The sequence below is a fragment of the Catharus ustulatus genome, chromosome 1, assembly GCF_009819885.2.
Source record: "Catharus ustulatus isolate bCatUst1 chromosome 1, bCatUst1.pri.v2, whole genome shotgun sequence".
NCBI classification, from domain to species: domain Eukaryota; kingdom Metazoa; phylum Chordata; class Aves; order Passeriformes; family Turdidae; genus Catharus; species Catharus ustulatus.
In genome coordinates this window covers 24,139,788-24,161,666 of record NC_046221.1, presented here as the reverse complement: position 1 = coordinate 24,161,666, position 21,879 = coordinate 24,139,788, and the positions used below count along the sequence as shown (strand labels likewise).

Here is a 21,879-nt window from a genome sequence, read left to right as displayed (position 1 = left end):
AGTCAAACTGCAGTCACTACAAGCGGGAAGAACTCGGGCAGGAACAACCTGTTCAATGTGAATAAGGGAGCAGTTCTTGAACACAGTTAGAAGCATGAAGTCATGTTTATTTCAGTACTTTGACAAAATACCCATAAAATTCAAAACTTCTACCATTACAAAAATAGGTCTCTACAAGTGATATTCTGTCTGCACTGCCAGTAGCAAAGATTAGGAGAGTCAATGTAACTTCAGTAGCCTTGCCAGAAAAAGTGCAAGTAAACTTTGCTGAATGTAGCTCAATTTAATTAATACACAAGTTTCATCTTCGCACCCTTTTGATAAATACACACTTCATAAGTTAATCATTTAAATTAGCATTCCACAAATATACATGTAATTGAACGGTGGGGGGGTAATTTTGGGTTCGGGGGGGTTTGTTTGGGTATTTTTTTTTGTTCAGATTTTTTTTTCCATAAACACAAAGTGCCTACATCCATAAATCCCAGTCTCTGTGGGTGTGCCAGGATGGAACTGTATACAATCGTATAGCTGTGTTCATATTGGTCCCACAATATACACATTATACAAAAGCACAGAAAGAGCACAGATTTACAGAAGGCAATCTGTTAGCATCACTGCCAGTGATGGAGATTTTGAAGGGCATTATTATCTTCTTATACCCATGTGCAACTGAGTGTATGAAGTTGAACCTATAAATGGAGAAAAACTACCATCAGGATTACTTGGAACAAGTATATACATTCAGCTGAATAAGTGTGAAAGATTTTACATGGGAAATCACAGACTAGAGACTTTTAAAGATCAAATCTTTTAAGAACAAAAATTTCCCAAAGGATGGGGGAGACAATAACTTCAAAACTCAAAGTCTGATAAATTTCACACCATTGTTCTGACAATTTTCTTGATGTATTCCTCTTTCAGCACAAAAATTGGCATCATCTATGGGACAAAGTGACTGTAACTTCTCTAATTGAAGTGGTAGGAGAAAAAAAACTCCTCTTCCATGTGCCAGTGTTCTGGGTAAATTTTCCTCTATATAACTTAAACTGCATCTAATTTTAAATTTAGAGATCAGGGAAGTAAAGTAAATAATCTCAAAATCGATAATGAAAGCCTGCTTGTATCTCTTTTCAAAGAATTTACAATCTTAAGTGAGCTTTTTGCAAAGTGAGCTCAGAAATGCTTCTTTGTTTAAGGCTGAAAATTGATAAAATGGAAGTTGTTTGTTATGTATCTCAGAGAATATGGCAGTGGGCCCTGTGCTGCTCAGAGGTGCTGGGGAGGGTGCCTGAGCCCTACCTGACTGCACGCTGCCCAGGCGCTTCTGCAGTGCCTCCAGACGATTGATGTAATCTGTCAGAGCCCTCTCGGGATCGTAGTTCTGCAGCTGAGGACAGGTGAAGGACACTGGGTTTAAATCAGCATGCATCCCGTGGAGCCTAGGGGCAGAACAACACACACCATCTCAAAAGGGGACATTTTGGGTAAAAGTATCAGCAACACAGCAAAATACTGTAGGCACGGATACCTTATGGCCTGCATGGCCCTTATCTATGTAGTAGCCAGCACATCAAGCCCATTTAACCTCCCTGCCACTTACTGCCCAAGCTGGAGAAACCACTCTTCCCCCTTGCTTTTTCTTTCTACTGCACAGGATTTGTTGCATTTTTTTGAGACAAAGACTGACCAGCAAATTCCTAATGAGATTGCAGCAGAATCCACAGTAGATTAAAGTTTAGTTTTCTATTAAGAAGCTTGTGTCAACAAGGACACCACCATCTTTACACGATTCTGCCTCTTATCATTATTCTTTATAAGTAAAAGTTAATAGTGGCTAAAATAGATTAAAAATTTTTACCATGTAAACTGTTATGGTCATGACAAACTAAGACAATACAAATATTGAGGTGGTTTATGTGAAAATGAAACCCCAAAATGGCTAGAATTTGATATTCAGTGAAGATCTGAACTCATAAGTTCATATAAACTCATCCAAGTGTGATAGCACTCATAAAAATGTTGCCCTTGATGAAAAATACCTGGTTTCACTGGCAGGGGTGTGCGAGCTTTGGCTTCAATCACACACTGAATGCCTGAGACACCATTTTTTACATATTCTTACAAAAAAGTTAAATCTTACAGCATCAACGTTTACAAACCTTAGCTGTAAACACTGAGGCTTTCAGTTATTTAAACAGTGCCTGAAAGAGAATAATAATAAAAAAACCCCAAACGTACTTATGTTGAAAGTTTATAGGAGATCTAGGAGATTCCATGCCTGACCTGGATCTATAGGAATTCCTCTGTTCTCCATAAAGATCCATGCCACCAGAGAACGAATCAGGCCGTAATTCATTACCTAGAAATACAAAATATACAGAATATTAGAAATACAAAAAGCAGTATCTTGAAAACTAAAAAAAGTAAGACCTTTTGCACTTTACTGGGAATCTCAGATATAAGTTTTCTGTTTGCATATCACAAAAATGGCATTTAGCAAGTGTAGACCACTTTCAGACTCCCTTTAGGGAAAAGCAGTGGTGAAATCCTGGCCTCACTGACGTCAATGAGAAAACTCCCACAGACTGAGCAAAGGTTTTACTGCAGACCTAAATAGCCAGCAAATAATAAAGAAGCTTCTGATTCTCCTTAGACTCCTACAAAAAAGCAAACAGAAAACTCTTATTTCCCAGACTTAAACCTGTAACAAAAGAATGACAAGCTTTTGTTCTAAGAATAAGACAGTGGTGCAGATCTCCTACAAAAACTCCAATGATGCAGCTAAACTTGCTTTCATGAACATGCTCCATAGGGAAACTTTCCATGTTTTTTTAATCCCACCCACGATGGAGCAAAACAAAACTAAGAGAAAGCAAATAGGTTAGTGTCTGTGCTGACCATGAAAACTGAGAAATAAGTGAATCCAAATAATTATAGGAAAAGAAAGAGGAAACAGACCCCATTCATTCCACATGAGGATAATACAAATTAAAACCCATCTTCATTAAGCAGTGGTGTGACTTGTTAATACCAGTTTTTCAGTCATTACTGGACTATGACTTACCTGTGTTCTGGCTAAAGACATCCCTATTGATAGTCAGAATACCAGAACCTGTAACTCTCTGCCATCGACGAACCAGGAACTTCATTCTGCATTTCAAATTAAAAACAAACAAACAAAACAAAAAAACAAACAGCTTCAGGATAAATGAAACAGTCTGATACAAGTAATCTGCTTCTTGTAGTCTAAAAAGTGTAAGAATTTCTTGACCAGTAAGCAAAATTAACAGATGGGCATCTAAATACTGAGTATCAAATACAAAACATCCTTTTGCATATCCCTAAGAAAGACCATCTTTCGTCCAAACCTGCTTTCACCTTCACCTGTGCAATTCCAGAGGTGCTGTATAGGTCCAAGTGGACAGTAAATGGCTTAAGCACCTAAGCTACAGCACACCAGCATTTTAAAATCACACTAAATACACTTTTTAGCCCTGTTGCAGCCCTGCAACAACTGCAGAGCACTATGTGTAAAATTCTCACAGCAGGTACATGAATACTTCCTTGAATTTATATGACACACAAGGCTCAGAACAATAGCAAGCAGAAGTGCTTGGGGGTTCAAACCTTTGTGAAGAAGGTTTGTTGTTGGAGTCAGTGAGTCAAGGGCCTGCCTGAATCCTTCAGGCAGAAGCCAGAGTGCAGGAATTGAATTAAAACCCTTGGATGGATTGAAACATGTTAAACTATTCACACATAGAATGGGAGTTTAAGTAGAAGAATAAGTATAAGTTTGAGTATAAGTTTAGATGTAAGTTTGAGTTTTAGGATAAATAAGTAAGTCAGTAAGTAAGTTTCAGTGAGAGCTGTAGTGTTTTCAGGAAGTAAAAGGTGCAGACACCAGAGTAGAAGAACAAGTTCTAGTGAAGGTTATCAAACACACTAATGTTTTCAGTAGATGCTCCAGAAGCTCCTTCTTAGAAACTACTTAGACAAAATAGAACTTCAGTGAGAATATTGCTTACATTTTTCAGATAGAAAATAGAAGATAGATCGTATACACAGTTTATATGTATCCTAGCATGTTAAGAAATTGGAATTTTCATAGGTTGAGAGAAAGTGGTTTGAATTTACGTGTTAGCTTGTTAGAAAAACCCTATATAAGATTATGTATTAGGGAGAGTTAGTGCTTTTTGCCTTTTGCTTTTTGCCTTTTGCCACTGTTTTTTGCCACTGCTGTGCTGTGCCTGCCAGCATCTCCAACACCCCAGCAGAAGACAGGAGCTCCGGCAGCAGCACCAACCTCTCCAGGACCCCTGGGGATGGCTCCTACTTTTGTTTGGGACTTTATGCTAAAACTTAGCATGGACTTTAATGTCTATGACTGTGTCTTTGAAGACTGATGCCCTTTTACAACAAATAACCTTTTTAGCAACTACTAGCTGCTTTAATCATTTAGAGATAACCCGGCACGAAGGGTGTGTTGAGAGCATCAGGGGGATAACCCCACAGTTAGCAACATGGCAGTACTATGCAGTAATGAACTTTACTTTTTCATCCTCACCAATTGCTGCTCATCCTTAGTCTTGTGAAATTCAAAGGACTACCTAGATGAAGAAAATTAATTTCTAAACCTATATTATATGTAAGATTTTAATCTTTAAAGGAAATTAGGTTGCAGAAAAAAACCTTTGTAAATAAGTGTCTTTTAATAATATGACTTTACCCAGTACACTCTATCTGTGATTATCAGATACTGAGCCCTTTTCAACTACAATCAGACTGCTTATTCCCATTACAGAATTTACCTATACTCTGCTCACCTTGTCACGCTACATGTGTCTACTATACTCATGACTACAAAAATATACCATTTAAACAGGATGGAATATGAAAATTTCTAGATTTCACTAGGGACCTAGAAAAGTATATATTAAACAGCACAATCATATCTGTTTGAAATGTAACTTCCTCCAGTTTACCTTGAAATTGCAATGGACACTCTGACAGCAGAGCGAAATCGTGTAAAACCCTTTGAATGATGTGTGATGATTTCAAGGTCTGTGTAGGAAGGCTGTCCTCCCATCCGTGCTATGAGGGCCAGTGTGGCTTCTTCACACTCCTGGAATCCTCCTAGTAACAGCAGCAAATATTTTTTCTGATAAATGAGAGCTTTCCGAAAGCTCTCTGCTCGTAGGTATTTGCCATAAATTCTCTGCAACAAAAGAAAAAGACAAAAGACCCTTAAACTCCAAGAATCACAACAGTTCCAAGACTTTTGACATCATTACTTCCATAGCATTTCTGTGATTAATTCATTTCTCAGTCCCATGGAGAGCACTGTGCTGCTGCTCACACTTGTTCAATGCAACTTCATATATTGAGGAACACCTAAACAGCATGAAATAGAGCACACCCAAAAGGACAACATAGGTGTTTACATGTCATTCTTAGAGAGAAAAAATAAGATTCAGGTACCTGAGGATGAAAATTTTAGAATTTAAAATTTAAAATGAATTAATATCTTTTTACTCAGAATAAAGCAGAGTGAACACAATGAAAAATAAGCCCAAATCAAAATTTTAAAAGCAGCTGTAGTTAGTTTGTGGAAAAAAAAATCTTACCCTCAAAACAACATTTTCAGTATCTGATCCCAGTTCTCTGAGGAAAGCCTCACTCCTGAGCTCTGCTCTCAGCTTGGATAGTTCTGCATTGGCTTGTTTCAAAGATTTCTGCAGCGACAGCCTTTCTCTGTTCCAAATTTCCTTCTCAGAAGCAACAAGAGTATCAATATTTACTCCAACATCTGTTGAGTGCCTGGAAGACTGAAGATAAAGGAAACTGAATTTGAACGACATAATTTGGAAAAGCTTAGGCCATGTCATTCTAGTCATTGGTTTGGTGGAGGGCTCATAAAATTAATGAGAAAAACTCTTCAGTGGTTGGATCTGAGGCCACCCTTGCACTCTGACACTAAAAACAGTGACTTTAGAAGGCCTTTCAATGTCCCAGAAAAATACAGCTTCTCAAAATAAAAGTCCCCTCAACTGGATCATACTATCTTCATGATCTTTCTATCTAGATCTATCTAGATCTGCTTATCATGGGGACGAGATAAGAGACAAAAAATAAAGGCCCAAAAGCATTTAAGAGAAATGAGTAGTTAACAAAAAGAAAGTGGGTAAAATAATGAAGTTTTACACTTAACGCAGTGAGTTAAGGCATACTGACCACTGCATAACTCACACCCATTTACTCTGCAGAGGGAAACTAAGAAAGACAGCTTGTTCACTCTCATCTGGGTGACTAGGACAAGAAATTATGCTTTTATGTCTCTATACATAACTCATTGGATCAGCACCACCAAGGACATACATAGTCTGCAGAAGGTTGTCTGTGCTGGTATCTTCTCAGTTCTTCCTCCAGTTTCATGACAGCATTCCTCAAATTATTCTTCTCTTCACTCAGCCTGCTGACAAAGCCTGTCAGCTCAGCATTTTGCCTCAGCAGCCTCTCAGTCAGTGAGCTGGACGGAGTCCCTGGTGGCAGCACCAGCTTCAGAAGAAAGAAAGGAAAGGAAGAAAGAAAACCAAACTCAACTTTGTATATAAAAAGCTTCAGTGTAAGTGTAAGCTACAGATTATTGTGACTTTCTTGTCTATACTTACCCTGAACATTACAACAGAGTATTCTCATACAAGCTCAATTATACCAGCTATATCAGTTTGCAAGGTTTTCTACTATGTTTATGTTTATCTAACTTAGAGGGAAAAAAAAGGCCTCAAAGCTTTTTTCAATTTGCATTGAAAACCCTTAGGTAAGGACCAAATCAAGCTCAAAATCAAATATTGCCAAATTCTTTGCAACAGATTATCTCATTTCAATTTTTTTACACAGGTGCACACTACTCAATCTTTAGTGGCCTTTCATTTGGTAAATACAGGGCAGTTTAAGAAAATGTGTTGTGTCAAAACAATACAGTAAATACTAAATGTTGATTGTAGTATCAGGAAGTACTAAGAAAAGCTTCCTCAGTTACAGGATTACTGCTGAAAGAAAAATACCTTTTCTTAAAGAAAGTGCCACAAGATGCAGAAATTTAAAATGAAACTGGAAAAGTTTTGATTTGAAAGTTGAAAAAGTATTAAAAATTGGAAAAAAAAAAGGAAAGTGGTTTTTACACTTTACAAACTCCAGTCAGAACACTCACTGAAATTTTCCTCTATAAAGTAAAGACTTGAATAAGTACAGGCTTACAAACCCCTTGCAGTCTCTGCTCACAGCTCTTCATCCAAACTCTCCCATCAAAGTTACAACACTGACTCTCACCTCTTCCAGACTGGACAGTCCAGGCAGTATTTTCAGTTCTGAAATAACTTCTTCAATAGCATTTTGTACTGCAATGAAGTCTTGATCATCTGCTGTTTCAAACTGCAGTCTGAAACAAAAGGAACCCTTTTAACAGCAGATCAACTCTGACATCAGAAGTCAGACTAACAGGACTTTTCCTGGATTCCTATGTACTGGAGCTGTAGCAAGTAATTCCAGCAGTTACTGGAGACAGGGCAACATTTTCAAGACTGCTAAAGTGACGCTAAACAAAATTGTATAGAACAGTTTCCACTCATTTGTAGACAGGGATATTCTACATGAAGCACATTTAAAATAGTGGTTCTGCTTCTCACAAATCTGTTGAAACTGTGTAATCAAAATTTCCCCTAGGGTATTCCCCAGATACACTGCATTCTGCTTTGCCCAAATGTTTCAGAAGGAATGTTTAATATTGAATGACCATCACAGCAAAATAAAAACAGATTCAAACCTCCCATGGACCTGGTACCATGGTATTTTTAAATCTTATGGAGATAGTAATCTTCCAAAAATAAGAATCAGTTTCACTTGACCATAATTATTTTTTTCCCCCAAGGAGAATGATTCAGAACAATAATCGTTATATTCATCTCCTTATACATGACAAAATGTTTATTTAATTACTATTTTAAATTCATCTACCTACACCATACCCAGATAAACCTTATCACTTTTCAGAGAAAAAAAAAAGACAATTATGCTGTGCCTTACAAAGGACCCCATTAAAACATATAGGATTTACAGCAGCACTTGATGCTCTGTGATCCTGTCTTCCACCAGTATACCTCAAGTAACAGCATACACAAGAAAACTAACAACTCCAAACTCTATTAAATCCTGCAGTCTGTGAATTATGATTCAAACCAAATATATTAGCTTGCTGGCTGCTATTTACAAAACCAACTGGTCTAACCTGCTAGCAGCTTTCCAAGCCAACTGCTTCAGCTTTGGAGATGCACTTTGCAGCTTTTGTCTGACTTTTTCCAGAACTGCAGTAGCAGCAGAGAGATCTCCTGTCAGTGTGCGGTAAGTCAACTCATTTGTCTCAGCTCCTTCCATTTTTTGCTGGAGAACCCAATTTCTTGTTCTGTCATTGGGTGTATCCCAGGTAGTCTGGAAAGAAACACATATTTCATATACATGTATCTATAGAATGTATGTGATCCAGTGCTGTAAAATGATAACACGTGATTATGAAATACACTCTGAAACTCAAGAACAGATAATTCTGACAGAGAAAGAAAGAAGTTTAGAGAGAGAAGTTTAGTTTGACTACAACACTGTTGTAGTAATGTAATGTAATGTAGCACTAAACTATCATTCATGAAAGGTCTAGTATCTTTTTTAACTAAGATCTAGCAATCATGGAGCTACAGTGTGAATCCAGTCAAAAAATCCAGCAGGATGTCACCAAGCCTATTTCTTCCATCAGTAGCTCCTTTACCAGTTGTGTAAGGAATTTGGGCAACTGGGCCTATGTGGTTTGGTAATCAATTTATAGTTAGAAGAACAGGGACTGAAAGAGACTACCATGGTCATGGAGTTCAGTCCAGTCAACCACACCACACCACTGATGCTACCACAAGCAAAACAATGCACTGAAGAGGTGTTCCTAGCAAACACTGCCATGGAAGAACTGCTATCCCTCACAAAGAAACCTGAGTCCATGGCTCTGCCTTTGGCTGTTTGCCCTACGCTGTGGTACCAAAAAAAAAGTCAGAGTGTTGCAAACGTCACAGGAAACAGCAAGAGATTCATTATTTGAAATTCCAGGCAGATCCTGCAAAGCAGATCAGACTACCTGCTGATGAGAAAGGGAAAAAAACCCAACAGCTGCTGTTAACCTGATCCAAGGGAAAACTCTTTGCTGACCACAGTGCTGGCAGCTCCCTCTGTGCAGAACAAGGTGCACAAACTGAGCATGGCAGGAAGGCTGTTGCTGTCACAATTATCAATACACTCAACATCCTGCCTCTAGCTGTGGGTAGTTTCCAATGCTTCAGAAGATAAAAACTCATAGCCAAATTAGGTGAAAATAAATATTTCCTTCCTCGCTCCACATACAAATAACTGGTAAAAAGAATGACGTCAGGATGGGCAAAAACATGGTCAGCAAAGAGGCAACCAAGTCTCCCATCAACCCTCTCTGTGACTATCCACAAATCACTCATCCAGTAATGCTTACCTTTTACAGGTAAGTTTCTAAAAAAGTTTTAAAAGTAATTTTAAAATAATTTTAAAACTTTCCTGACCTTTTATGACAGTGCAAAACTTAGACGCAACAGTTACCACTTTCTTCCATCTAAAAATTAGGATAATTCTTAGATTGATGTTTTACCTTGTTTCTTTCTTCTATTCTGTTTGCTAACATATACTACTCATGCATATGCTTGTTTGACTACTTACTTATTTTTTTACTGACGCTGTTGGAAGATCACTTATAATGTTTCAAAGACCTGTTGCAGTTTATAAACTAAAAATTAAGGGCAGTGATCCGGGGCATTCCTGAGTAGGAATAGCTCATTCCTGCAACTGGTTGCAAGGAATGTTCTTCTGTTCTGAGACACAAAGTGTGTGTATACACTGAGATGAATTTTTCCTGCTTGTGCTCCTCCTCATGAACTTCTATGCTCCTCCCTATATACTTCACTTGCAGGAGGAAGCATGTGAATAGTTTTAGGAAGCAAACTGGAATGCTTTCCCTTTTCCATTCTCTGGTACCCATGTTCTGTAATCTGCAGTCTATTTTATAGATCAAGTCAAGGCACAGTGAGACATAATCGAGCAAAATAATTAAAGTTAAATTGCATACTTCAGTACTACACATTACTTGCAGTCCTACTGTACCTCATTTCGCTTGTGGCTTGGTGTCCTTTCAGCTTCCTTTCTTCCTTCATCTTCCTGCTCTTTTTTCTGTAGATCTTTGATTATTTCCTGCAACTTCTTTGTTTCATTCCCTAATTTATGAACTTCTTGTTTCTTTTCTCCAAGTTGCCACTGAAGGTCTTCTACTTTGGACTCCAGTTCGTGGAGTTTCTTCTGTACTATTATGTTAGCATCTTGTTCTGCTTGCAATGCTTGCCTCTGGATCTGCCTTTCTTTTTCCATTTGCTGTCTCACTTGCACAGATTCCAGTTTATACTTCTCCATCTCACTTACTAACTCCACTATACGGTCATGCTTTTCATCCATTTGCCTCTGTAGCTCTTTAAGCAATTCCTCAGATGGATTAGGTGTTCCAGCTTGCCCCTTATCTTCAGCACTTTGAAGCTGAGCACACAGCTCTTTTTCCCTCTCCAGGGCACTGCTTATTTCGAGAGCTCGAACCTTCTCTGATTCAAGAAGCACCTGCAACTCAGAATTACGGCCTCGCTCACGTGACAGCTGGGCAGCACTGAGTGCTTCTTGGGATTCAATTTTCTGTTGCAGATCACTTGACAGCTGCTTCTCTTGCTCCAGAAGTTTACTTAACTCTAAGTTCTTTTGTTTTTGATCTTCAAGAGAAAATTTTAAGTCCTTTCAAAAGGAAACATAACAATTGATCAAAGCCATTTGTGCACACTTTCCATTATCTTCTGCAAATTACAAATATGCTACCTTTGCACATGCTGCTTGTAACAGGTTTTGCTATTCACAAGTAATGCAACAATATTCTGAATGCTGCAGTTACATCTGATACTAAAATACATTACAGATGGCTTTATTCTAAAATCAGATTATTTAATTAAAAATTATTTTTAACTATAGTGAGATAGAAACAACTGTTGTCCTGAAGTTAAAGACAGCCAGCTGCTTTTACTTTCTAAAACTGTGACTGATTTTTCAACTATGATTTTTCAACTTTGGATTTCAAGATGTAAATAAATCAATGCTGTTGAAGTTATTGCTCTTTTGTCTTGTACCAGGATACCTGCTTTTCCCTCCACTACAGCAAATACTGCAGAGGTACCAAGGAAGATACTAATGAAGTATATTCTCCTAAAGTAAACTCCTAAGTTTGATTTTCATTAGGTGAAACTGCAGACTTTTAAAATAATGACAATATGTCTCCATAAGTCATACTCTTAAATACTATATTTTATGAGTTAGGCTATGGTGGGGGCTAGGTGTAGCCATATCAGCAGTGTCCTGTCCCCTTGAATAACTGAGAGCCATTACAGAATCTTTTCATCTTGGGCCTGAAAAGCACAGTAAAATTCCTATTGATTTAAATGGAATGTGCATCAGGCCTTTTCATATTTTGCACACAGCTGTTGTACATTTTTCTTCAGCTCTAGATGATACAACACTACAGCTGAAGACAGAACATGAAGCATGCATTGGACAGAAATGCAAGCTGAGCTGAAATGTTAACCAAAAGAATATTTTTATGCTCATTGATGTCCCAGACCACCTGGGATTATGGAATACCTCAAGCTCTTCTCTTCCTCTTTCCTCACTGCGTTCCATTTTAGCTTTTTCTTTTTCCAAAGCCCACTGTAGCTCTCTTGATTTTTTCTGTTCATTGGCCATTGTATCCTTAAGAATATCCAGCTCAGCTGCTTTTTCTTTAACCTCAGTCCTAAAAGAGAGATGGGCAAACTTTACATTAGGCAATGGCTCTAATCCCATCATGATAGAGTCAGTTACTTCCATTCTGTGCACTGAAAACACTGCTAGTCAAGTAGAGTAACAGTGAAAAGCTTATTTAGAAAGACAAGACTAACTCAAACTCAGGAGTTGCATAGTTCAAGAACTACAAAAAGGGCATCCATCCTGCTACCTTTGTAGCTGCCACTTGGGGCTCAGAGGCAGTTAGTGCTCAACCTAATCTAGTAATGGGCCAAAATCTTACAGAATGCCATGTTTCTTGATGCCATGTTTCTCAAGGGAAAAAAATATATTGGGGGAAAAGGAAAAATCTATTACTTGAATTTTCATTTTTTTGCAAATCAGTTTTGCAAAAGAATCCATTTGCACAAGAACTTACTCCTGATGGTGTGTAATGAGTATAAAGGAATCTGTAAAGTAGTCCCAATTTAAACTCCATCCTAATTTGTTATTTGAACTGAACATTAAGATACTGTTCATGGGTGCATGCCTCTGGTTCAGGCATAAATAATAATGGCTTTCTTAAGTGCCAAATCTGTGGCTTCTGCTGTCAATCATGTCAAAGCAACATTTAAGAGTATTTCATATTTCATTTTTAATGGAGATTAAAAATCTTTAATAAATATGGTCTGTTTATTAGCTTGTATGCAGTAGTCTAATGTGACAACGTTTAAAAAGGAACTTGATAATTAATAAAGTATTAAATTAAATTATGAATTGAAATATATTTTTGTCAAATGCAAAAAGTCTATTCTTGTCAGGTAGGTTTTACAGTAATACTGAGAGGCAAATATACCAGTCCCCTAATAAAATCAGTATTATGATTTCAGATTAGGAAAGGTAATCTTCACAGTCAACACAGGCAGCTTGGCACACTGAAAGTCGCACCTGATGGTTTCTAGGTCCTTGAAGTGCTTGTGCTGTGCTTTAAGGGTTGCTTCAAGCTCTAGTTTGGCCTGTGCAAGCTCATTCTTCAGCTCTGCACCCATCATCCTCTCTGAATTTAGCTGCTCCTGAAGCTCTGCTGCTCGGTCCTTCATACTTCGAAGCTCCACTTGCATCTCCAGAATTTGCAACTGCTTCTGCTGCATATTATACTCCAGCATTTCTAATGAGAGCACCATTAATATGGAAATTACTTTATAAAAAAACACTGTATTTGGGTAAAGCTTCTCCTAGCCAGAGCATGACCACAAGGCTATTATTAAGAGTGATATTTTTAAAATAATATATTCTTTCAGCAGTGCAATAAAAGTAAATCCATGACTTTTATACTTGAATACTTTCATACTTTAAAGAAATTAACTTCTTTATTTCTTAAAGGCTATAGGACATGTCCAACTATATCAATATGCATCACTTGGATAATGATTAACAAAATTTAAGTTAGTTATATTACATATGTATACTTATGTGACCTAATATTTGTAACTAAACACTAACAGTGAGCTTTACTAATTTTAAACTATACCTGTTCTCTGAACCTTTTGTTCTTCATTCTAATTGCTTCTTAGTTTCTGCATTATGACTGACTATCCAACTTAGATAATTTCAAAGCTGCTGAACCTAAACAGTGAAGCATATACATGGAAAATAGCCTTAAAATTCAAGCTCCATTTTTATAGCAATTGAACATAACTTTGTATCACTTTCAGTTTGATACAAGTCCTAAGAACACAGATTATATCTTAATTTTTGCAAAAGTAGTCAAATTAGATAGAAAAAGATGAAAACTATGCATGTTCAGAACATGCATATCAAAATCAGAGACCAAAGAAAGTCATCACTTTTGTCACTTAAAACATTATGAGCACTGCCTTGAAAGCTTTTGGAAACAGACCACATATATTACCACAGAAGTCACCTTGGCTTTTTGAATCAGTCTCTTGTTCTCTCTTTGGGTTACTTTTCTTACTGTTCATCTGAGCATGTAATACTTGAATCTCCATCAGCAAACTTCTTCTGTCTGCATTCTGAAGGCAGTCCATTGCTGCTCTCTGTTTAGTAGCCTGTTAGCATTAGAAACATTTCAAAGTAAAACTCCAGATTTTATGAGAATATCTATGGTGTTGACATCACATACATATATTCATAATGCATATATATTCAAAACTTTTTCAATGAACATTTTCTTACAATAATTGGAAGAACTGCTTGATATTTTTTTATTTCTTTACTAGGCATCAAAATTACAGACTGAAAAGAGCTATCACTTTTCTGGCAAAGTGCAATTTTCTCACTAATCCTACCATGTTCTGGAGGAGATAACTGATTTTCCTCTGTCCCATAGCAGCCTTATCTCCTTCTCTTCTCAAAATTATTTTGTATAAACAAGCTTCCTTTCCTCTTAGACAGTGTAACATAATTCTAATTAACTTAATGACATCAAGCTCAGGACAACTGTGTTTAATTCAAATTGATCTCTGAAGGCTGTATATATTCTAAAACTTACGCACCCAAAAGTTTATCTCCCATGCCACATAATTTTTCTTTTAAATAGACACCAGTTCTTTCTGCAAGTCTGACTTTGTTTTCATCCTTACACTGTCAAAGCAACTATTAATACATATATTTATAATGGATTCATAAATTTGAAATTAAAATCTAATGTAGACAAACACTTTGACTACAGTACGGTTTATATTACCTGCTCTTGCAGTCTGTGCTCTAACTGATTCATCAATATCACTGCATCTCTTGTGCCCATTTCTGCAAGTTCAGTTTGAAATGCAGCAAGGAGAACATCTTGTTCCCTCACAAAAAGCTGTTGAATGGCATGCAGAAGTTCTCCTCGCCAGTCTGAGACGCGTTCAGGAGATTCAGTACTTGCATAGATCTGCAGTGGTATAAAAATAATTTAAAGAGCCAAATTGAACACCATTATAATTCTATGTAGAGTGTATGTTTTCACTGGAATATTTAGCTTTTCTTAATAATTGTGTAAATTTCATCCATCCAAATGAATGCATTTACTGTACACATTATAAATTTTTCTGCATTCACAAGTGCTAAACTTTTAGCCTTGTTTTAGATGGAGGTGATTTAGCTTTTTGTACCTGAAAACTCAGCCCTGTGCAGTTACTAATGAGGTGACCATATCACACTATTCTTTTAATATTTTGTATATTACATGTCTCTCCCTAGGGTCTCACTGAGCTATGTGGTAATGTGCAGATATTGTGTATGAAAAATATTTAATTTTAAATTACATGAACTTCGTGCTTGCATGCTAAAAGAAATGCTGAAGAAATAGAAACCACATGCATATATCCAAGAGTCTAACTGGGGTTATTTAACAAGTAAAAGTTTTAACAGATTACTGATTAATAAGCCAATAAATAACAGAATTAAAAATTAGATTTAAACTGCTACTGGAACATATTTTGAAAGAGAATTCTTCTTAAAATGTGGACCTATATAGTCAAAAGTTATCAATGTACAGAAGAACAAATATAAGCTGCAATATGATGAAGTGCAATATGGAGTTCTATGGCACATTTTAGGAATATTACACCTTGTAACAGAATATTTACGCATTTAAACCTGAACAATGAATGTGTCTTAGAAGGTTATAATAAGTTACTTTTATTCAGATAGAATCTTACAATATTATTTATACCTCAGCTTCTCTACGAACTTGCATTTTTGCAATTAGGTCTTTCAAAGATGAGATGGTGCTTAGGAAAGCTTTTCTTTCTTCTAGCCAAGATTCTGGCTCTTGCTTATGAGGTGACAGATCTTTTTCACTATATGGAAATTCAGTGAGAGACAGCACCTGTACGCCTTCATGATGGACTGCTCTCAGCAAACCCTAAAGTAAAAGCAAAAAGAAATCAGTAATGGCAGTAATAACAACATATAATTATAACAACAACAATAATTATTGCAATCGTATTTCATATCTATAGGAAAACTGGTATTTCCAATTTGATCAGCATGAGGAAACTATGTGTCCTCGTATTTGTCCTCAGTTTCAAGTAAAATTTTCCAATGTACATCTGTGAAATCAATTTTTTATTTTTAGAATAGCTACTAATGGAAACTGACATTTTAAAAACAGTCCTGTTTTCCAGGTGAGCTTCCAGGTGAGCTTTGCCATTCACTTTTTGAAATTACTATAAAGCTTGGGTTTTGTCACAAAATACTTTTAAAAAATATGTAATTAAAGCATGATACCCTTTTATAATAAACACAGTTGCTTTCATAAAATAGCTATAAAGATAGAATCTATAAAATTGCGTAATATATGATCATGACTTTATTAACAGAACAAAATTGCAATAAATTATAACAGCAGTTTTATTTCTCATAATCATAACTGAGAACAAACCTACAGATATAAAACTCATATTTAGCCTAATTTAAAATGCAAAAATGTACATCACTGTTAGAAAATGTATTAAAATAGTCAACACTAAAACTTATCTAAATGGCTCTGTTATCAATCACCAAGCAGAAGCTAATCTCAACTTCCGGTGGTATCACTCTTGTTCCTTAAAAAAAAAAAGATTGAGTCTATTTTACCTTAATTTTTTTTGGAAGTAAATCTGTTGAAGTTTCACCTTCATCTATTCCTTCAGGCATTGTGTCAGATCCCTGGGTCTGAGTAAGATACATTCCTTGACTCCAGTCTGAACTGGAGTCTAAAATAAAAGGAGAGAAAAACATGAAAGCTGGATTACTGTGAAGCTTTGAAGAACAGGCATCAAAAAATATTTTTTATCTGTTGTTTTAACAGGTAGTTGCATGTCACTAAGAGTTCATTCTAAGCCTGGAGACTACCTGTTGTATAGTTCTTCTTTTTCAGTTTCAAAGAAGTAACAGCAAAACAAAGCTAAAAAATAAAACCACAACCAAACTTAAAAATCCTAGTTTAGTTTTACACGACAAACAAGTTCTTGCATAAACACTTCTGAGAAATGACCCACTCATAATATGCTTAGCCTTGCCTATGAAAAGGATCACTCTAGTAAGTTTATTGCACTTGGAGAAGTCCATAGCTGTCATCATGTCCCACTGCTATGGAGCTGTCACTATCAGGAGATGAATGAAGCTACACTGAAGAGATAATGTAATAGCTAAGAAGGATATAGAAACTCCAATTGAAAGGAAAATAATTAGCATCTGATGCCTCAACTAAAACCCATCTCTGCTCCAGACATTTTCCTTTTGTACCAAATTAATAGACATGGTGTGCCCAAAACCTTTTGCAGGTGCAACACACTTCTGCTTCAATCTGGGCAGTAGCTGTTTTGATTTCTTAGAACACAAACTCTTTAATGGTAAACTTAATATCAAAAAGGCAGATTTAATTTATAATGCTGTTTGAAATCTGTAAAACAAATTTCTTACCACTAGAACCTCCATCTCTAGCTTGATGTGGTGGAGAAGGTACTAATCCAGCAACTGGGATTCTCTGTATTTAGAAAAGAAAACAATTAAGACTTTAACCCCTCACCCACTCTCAATAAGGGGGAAACTTTTAAGGAGCAGGAAATAATGTGAACCTCTTTGTTACAATTCCCCTTCAATCAAAGTAATAAAACTGAATATGAGAGAGATGGCATTCCACAGGGTGACCTACATTTCACCGAACAGGGCAGGCTCAAGGCAGAAGCACAAGGAAACACCTGATAGTTGAGCACACTCGCAAGCTTAAATGCTGAGAAAGGGGTTCACAGTCTCTCTCAGGGCCATGGGAACTTTAGAACACTTAAAAGTTTTTTACTGAACATGTGGTGGTTCACACTTTACAGATTTTAAATGGGAATTTCTGTAGCAAGAGCAAAAACCTTGAACCCAATTAATTCAGTAATTATAAAATAAAATACATACTTTGGCTTGTAGAGTTTCTATGACTTCCTTTAAAGTATTACATTCTTCAGTTAGTACTTGTACTGCAACAAATTTCTCTCTCTTTAATGCTTCAGATTCAGAGATATGCCTTGTCTCCATGTCCATGATTTCAGCAGCATGCAGTTCCTGCATTTGGTCAATTTTTTCAGTAAATTCTCTTACAATTTCTGCAATCTCATCTGAAGAGCATCCATTTTGCAAATCAGTTTGGATTTCTGCATTTTTAACAAGGACTGGTGAGATTTCCACAGTCTTGTCTGTTTGTGACGAGGAGCTGTTTCTAGTTAGAGCAGACTCACTGGCTGACAAATCACATGTTATTTCTACATCCTTCTTGCCTTCAGTTTTCACCATTTCTTTGTCCTTTCTCAGGAAACTTGCAAGTTTCTCTTCTGCTTGAACCAGGTTCTCTTTGACTTTGCACAGGTCTTCCTGAAGATGTATCAGATTTGCCTCTTTTACCTGTAAATATGGAGAATCTCAACTGCAATCCTTCCAAATTCTTAAAACAGCTAAAATCCAAGCAACACTCTAAACCATTACAGATCAGTTTAGTCCTATTTCAAAGCAGTTTTGACACATGGTAGCACATGTTATCTCCTAAGAAATACAGCCCTAGATCCACTGTTGCATTGCAGTAAAACAGTGCTTTGGCAATGAGCAAATATTTGATCTACAGCATCAGCTCTGTTCCACTCACAGTAGGCACTGAGAGGTTGTTTTTCTTGGTGGCATTCTCAGTAAAAGATTAAAAAAATCCCAATCTATAGCATGCATGAACAGTAAGTCCTGTACAACTATTTGGTTTAAATACAGTATGGAACATGGGTTCTTACTGCTAGTTCTTGCTGAAGTTTTTCTGCCTTTTCTCTGTAACTGTTCAGTTCTTCCTTAGCAGCAGCTGCCTCTTCTTTCACTTGTTCAAGTTCAGTAATAAGCACTTTTTCTTTTTGACTTTCCATGAGCTGTGCTTCTACCTATATGGCAAAACAACATGGAAAATGGTAAAGAACCAAGTTTTAACAGCACTGATCACTTTCACACCAACTTAAAAAGTGAAAAGACCAAAGGGGAAAACAAATGTATGTTATTAGGGTTAACACAGCTTCAAAAAAATAAGATTAAGACCATGGGAAGAAAGAATGTCTTACAGTTTTATTGAACTGCAAGCATAAATTGGATACACCACACAGAAAACATAGGGAAGAAGGTGAACAGAGAGTAGGAAATGAAGTCTGATAATATTATTTAACTTATAAGACATTTAGGACATTCATTAAATTTGTATTTGGATGAAAGATCTTATAACCTTTTCTTGTCCAGTACTGGGTTCCATGATTGCTGAAACTCTCACATTCAGAGACATCAAACCCATTTTTGGACAAACAAACATAGTCAATTTTGACTGATGGTTCTAAACTGAGAGGCAATAAACCACTGGTGCATGGAAATGTGGACAAATGAATACTGGAAAAGCTACTGAAGGGAAATATCGTTTGAATTGAGATGGGAAATCAAGAAAACACAAATCAAAATCAAAACATATATAAATAAAAAACCTCCATCCCAAAAACACCTGAATAGACAAAATGGTATCACTTCCCTTATGATTCTGAATCCTCTCCTAGACAGTTTTTATCATTTTAATTTTTATGTCTCTGCCTCCACACCATGTAAAAGTGTACTACATTCCATTCTATGTCAAGTCAAATTAAGAATAAGAAATTATATGTCCAAAATTCAAAACCACCTTACTATCATGAAAAGGTAAGGTGTTTTTAATGTGTAATGGAAACTGATGGTGGGGTAGGAACCATTCCATTCATTATACTTTACATAAATTACAGGTTTTAGTGAAAATAAGACAAGAGAAAATGGTGTCTATTTACCTGATACATCCGCATTTCTTCTTGCTTAATGTATTTCTGAATCTCTCCTTTATGTTTTTCTTTAACCTCTTCTAACAATTGCTGAAGCTCTAAGAACCTCTCTTCCTTCACTTTAGCTTCCTTTTGTGCAACTTTTACATTCTCTTTTTCTTGCTCCAAGCTATGATTTACCATTGCCAGTTGGTCTTCCATCTCACTAAGCCTCTGTGTTAAGAGTGATAATTTTGATTCTCCCTCATTTTCAGTTTTATCACTCAAACTCTCTGTTTGGGCATTCTTGATTGCTTCATCCTCACACTTTGAAGCTTCCTGATTTTCCTGCATGAATCTTCTCTGCTCTTGAACTGCATTTAGCTGAACCTGACTCACAAGAGCAGCGGCAACTTTCTCCATGAGTGTCTTTTCCAGTTCTAATATCCTCTTCTTAAGTGTTTCTTTTTCAGCTTTGCTTTGCTCTTTCATGTCTTTTATTTCATTGTAGCACCGGCACAGTTCTGAATCTTTTTGCTTAATGCATGCCTGAAGTTGTTGCAGCTGTATCTCCATCTTGCTAGTGGTGACTCCTGCATTCTCATCTGAAGTCCTAAGCTGGGACTGATCTGGCAAGTCTATCTGCTGACATAAGCCTCCTTCCGTTTGTTCAGTTTTTCCATTGCTCCTGTCTTCTGGTTTTGACTTATCAATTTGGACCAGGGCACACTTATATTTCTCTGTTATTCTTTCATGCTCTTTTCTTAACATACTTATTTCTTGCTTTAACTGGCTCATTTTCAACTTTGTTTCCTCAAGCTCATTCTTTGTTTGAGACGCCTCTGCATTTATGTTTTCTACTTGCTTTTCCAAAGCCTCCTTTTCTGCCAGAACTGCTTCAAGTATGTGTTTTGGACTGTCAGCATCTTCTTGAAAACCAGCAACGTCTGTTGGTGTCTTCTGTTCAATAATTGCCAGCTCTTGTTGAAGCTTATCAATTACATCATTCAACTGCTCTACTTCCTCATCGTTTTTCTTCTTCACACGTTCTTGATCGCTTTTCAGACATTCCACCTGGGCTTCAAGCTCCCGTATATGCTCCTTTTGCTCTTCAATAACCTGGGGAAAAAAAGCCAAACAAGAACACCCAGATCATGTTTGTCCTAGACTTAACAGAAACAGTTTAATCAAACACTGGAAGTTCTGAATGAATTTCTTAATGTGATGACTCTTCTAAAGCTTTAATGAGAACTGAGACATCTTCAAACAGGACTGAGAAAGTAGCCCTTGACCTTAAAGAACTGAAAAATAGGTATTAAGGAATCAGATGAAGTGAAAGCATTTGTAGCAATTCACAAACCTAGGGAACACTGAATTTTAAGTGCTCACTATACTTGCTTATATAAGACACACTCAATTTAGATGAATATGTATTTTAAACACAAATAGACCTTTTACTAATTGTGTTGGAAAATACCAATATAACTTGATTTTTAATCCAAGACCATAGAAAACACTTATCAATTGACAATGACATTTTCTGTCACAATCCTAAATATGTGTTTGTGTGTTTATGTATGCATGCACACATGGCAAATAGTACACAGAGACTCAGAGCACAATAATTTCTTTGTTCCATAGTTTAAATCTAAGTAAAAAGAGACAAAGTTATAGAAATATTTATTTTATAAACCATATGACCATCCAAACAAAAATCAGAGACTCATGAAAACATGGAGAGAATAACACTTTCCTAGATTACCTCTAAAGACACTTTAAATTAGAGGCTATGTAAGGGGATCAAAATTCCAAGAAATTTATAAAATTATGCAACCTATCAAATATGAAGGTGATGACTGTATGATGTGGAAAAGAGAAGACATCTTACATTGGTGTCTCACAAACGAGTAGAAAAAAAAATTGGAATTACTGGTGTTGATGAATTCTAAATTCAATAAATAAAAAAGTCTCAGCAAAAGGAATAAAAATTTGCTTAAAAACCTTTTTGTTAAATTGCTGTGGAAGCAAATTTCATTTGAGTGTAGAAGGATGACAAAAAAATTGCCTTTATGAAGACAAAATAAAGACAGACAAGATTGTAAGTAGTAAGGTTAAGAAACAAAATGGATTTTAAGTGAATGTTTGGAGATCTGAAGTGAACAGTGCTCCTACAGTGGAAATGCAGAAGGCAGAAGATATG

General features: G+C 36.4%; 1 protein-coding gene across 5 annotated transcripts in view; it reads right to left on the bottom strand.

Annotated features, from left to right (window-relative positions):
• Window positions 1-86: 86 nt before the first annotated feature.
• Window positions 87-21,879, bottom strand: part of AKAP9 (A-kinase anchoring protein 9) — a 108,209-nt gene continuing 86,416 nt past the window's right edge. For 4 of the 5 annotated variants that reach the window (XM_033068277.2, XM_033068287.2, XM_033068305.2 and 1 more), the window contains 20 exons: window positions 19,710-20,798; window positions 18,657-18,797; window positions 17,800-18,282; window positions 17,317-17,380; window positions 16,489-16,607; window positions 15,584-15,775; window positions 14,612-14,800; window positions 13,829-13,973; window positions 12,853-13,072; window positions 11,785-11,935; window positions 10,222-10,890; window positions 8,288-8,487; window positions 7,333-7,441; window positions 6,379-6,558; window positions 5,628-5,828; window positions 4,986-5,218; window positions 3,068-3,153; window positions 2,242-2,362; window positions 1,303-1,442; window positions 87-692 (listed from right to left, as the gene is read on the bottom strand). In XM_033068277.2, coding sequence (XP_032924168.1) covers window positions 649-692; window positions 1,303-1,442; window positions 2,242-2,362; window positions 3,068-3,153; window positions 4,986-5,218; window positions 5,628-5,828; window positions 6,379-6,558; window positions 7,333-7,441; window positions 8,288-8,487; window positions 10,222-10,890; window positions 11,785-11,935; window positions 12,853-13,072; window positions 13,829-13,973; window positions 14,612-14,800; window positions 15,584-15,775; window positions 16,489-16,607; window positions 17,317-17,380; window positions 17,800-18,282; window positions 18,657-18,797; window positions 19,710-20,798 — 4,776 coding nt within the window. In that variant the 3' untranslated portion in view covers window positions 87-648. The remainder of the gene's footprint in view (window positions 693-1,302; window positions 1,443-2,241; window positions 2,363-3,067; window positions 3,154-4,985; window positions 5,219-5,627; window positions 5,829-6,378; window positions 6,559-7,332; window positions 7,442-8,287; window positions 8,488-10,221; window positions 10,891-11,784; window positions 11,936-12,852; window positions 13,073-13,828; window positions 13,974-14,611; window positions 14,801-15,583; window positions 15,776-16,488; window positions 16,608-17,316; window positions 17,381-17,799; window positions 18,283-18,656; window positions 18,798-19,709; window positions 20,799-21,879) is intronic. The other variant, XM_033068296.1, reaches the window with a different exon arrangement.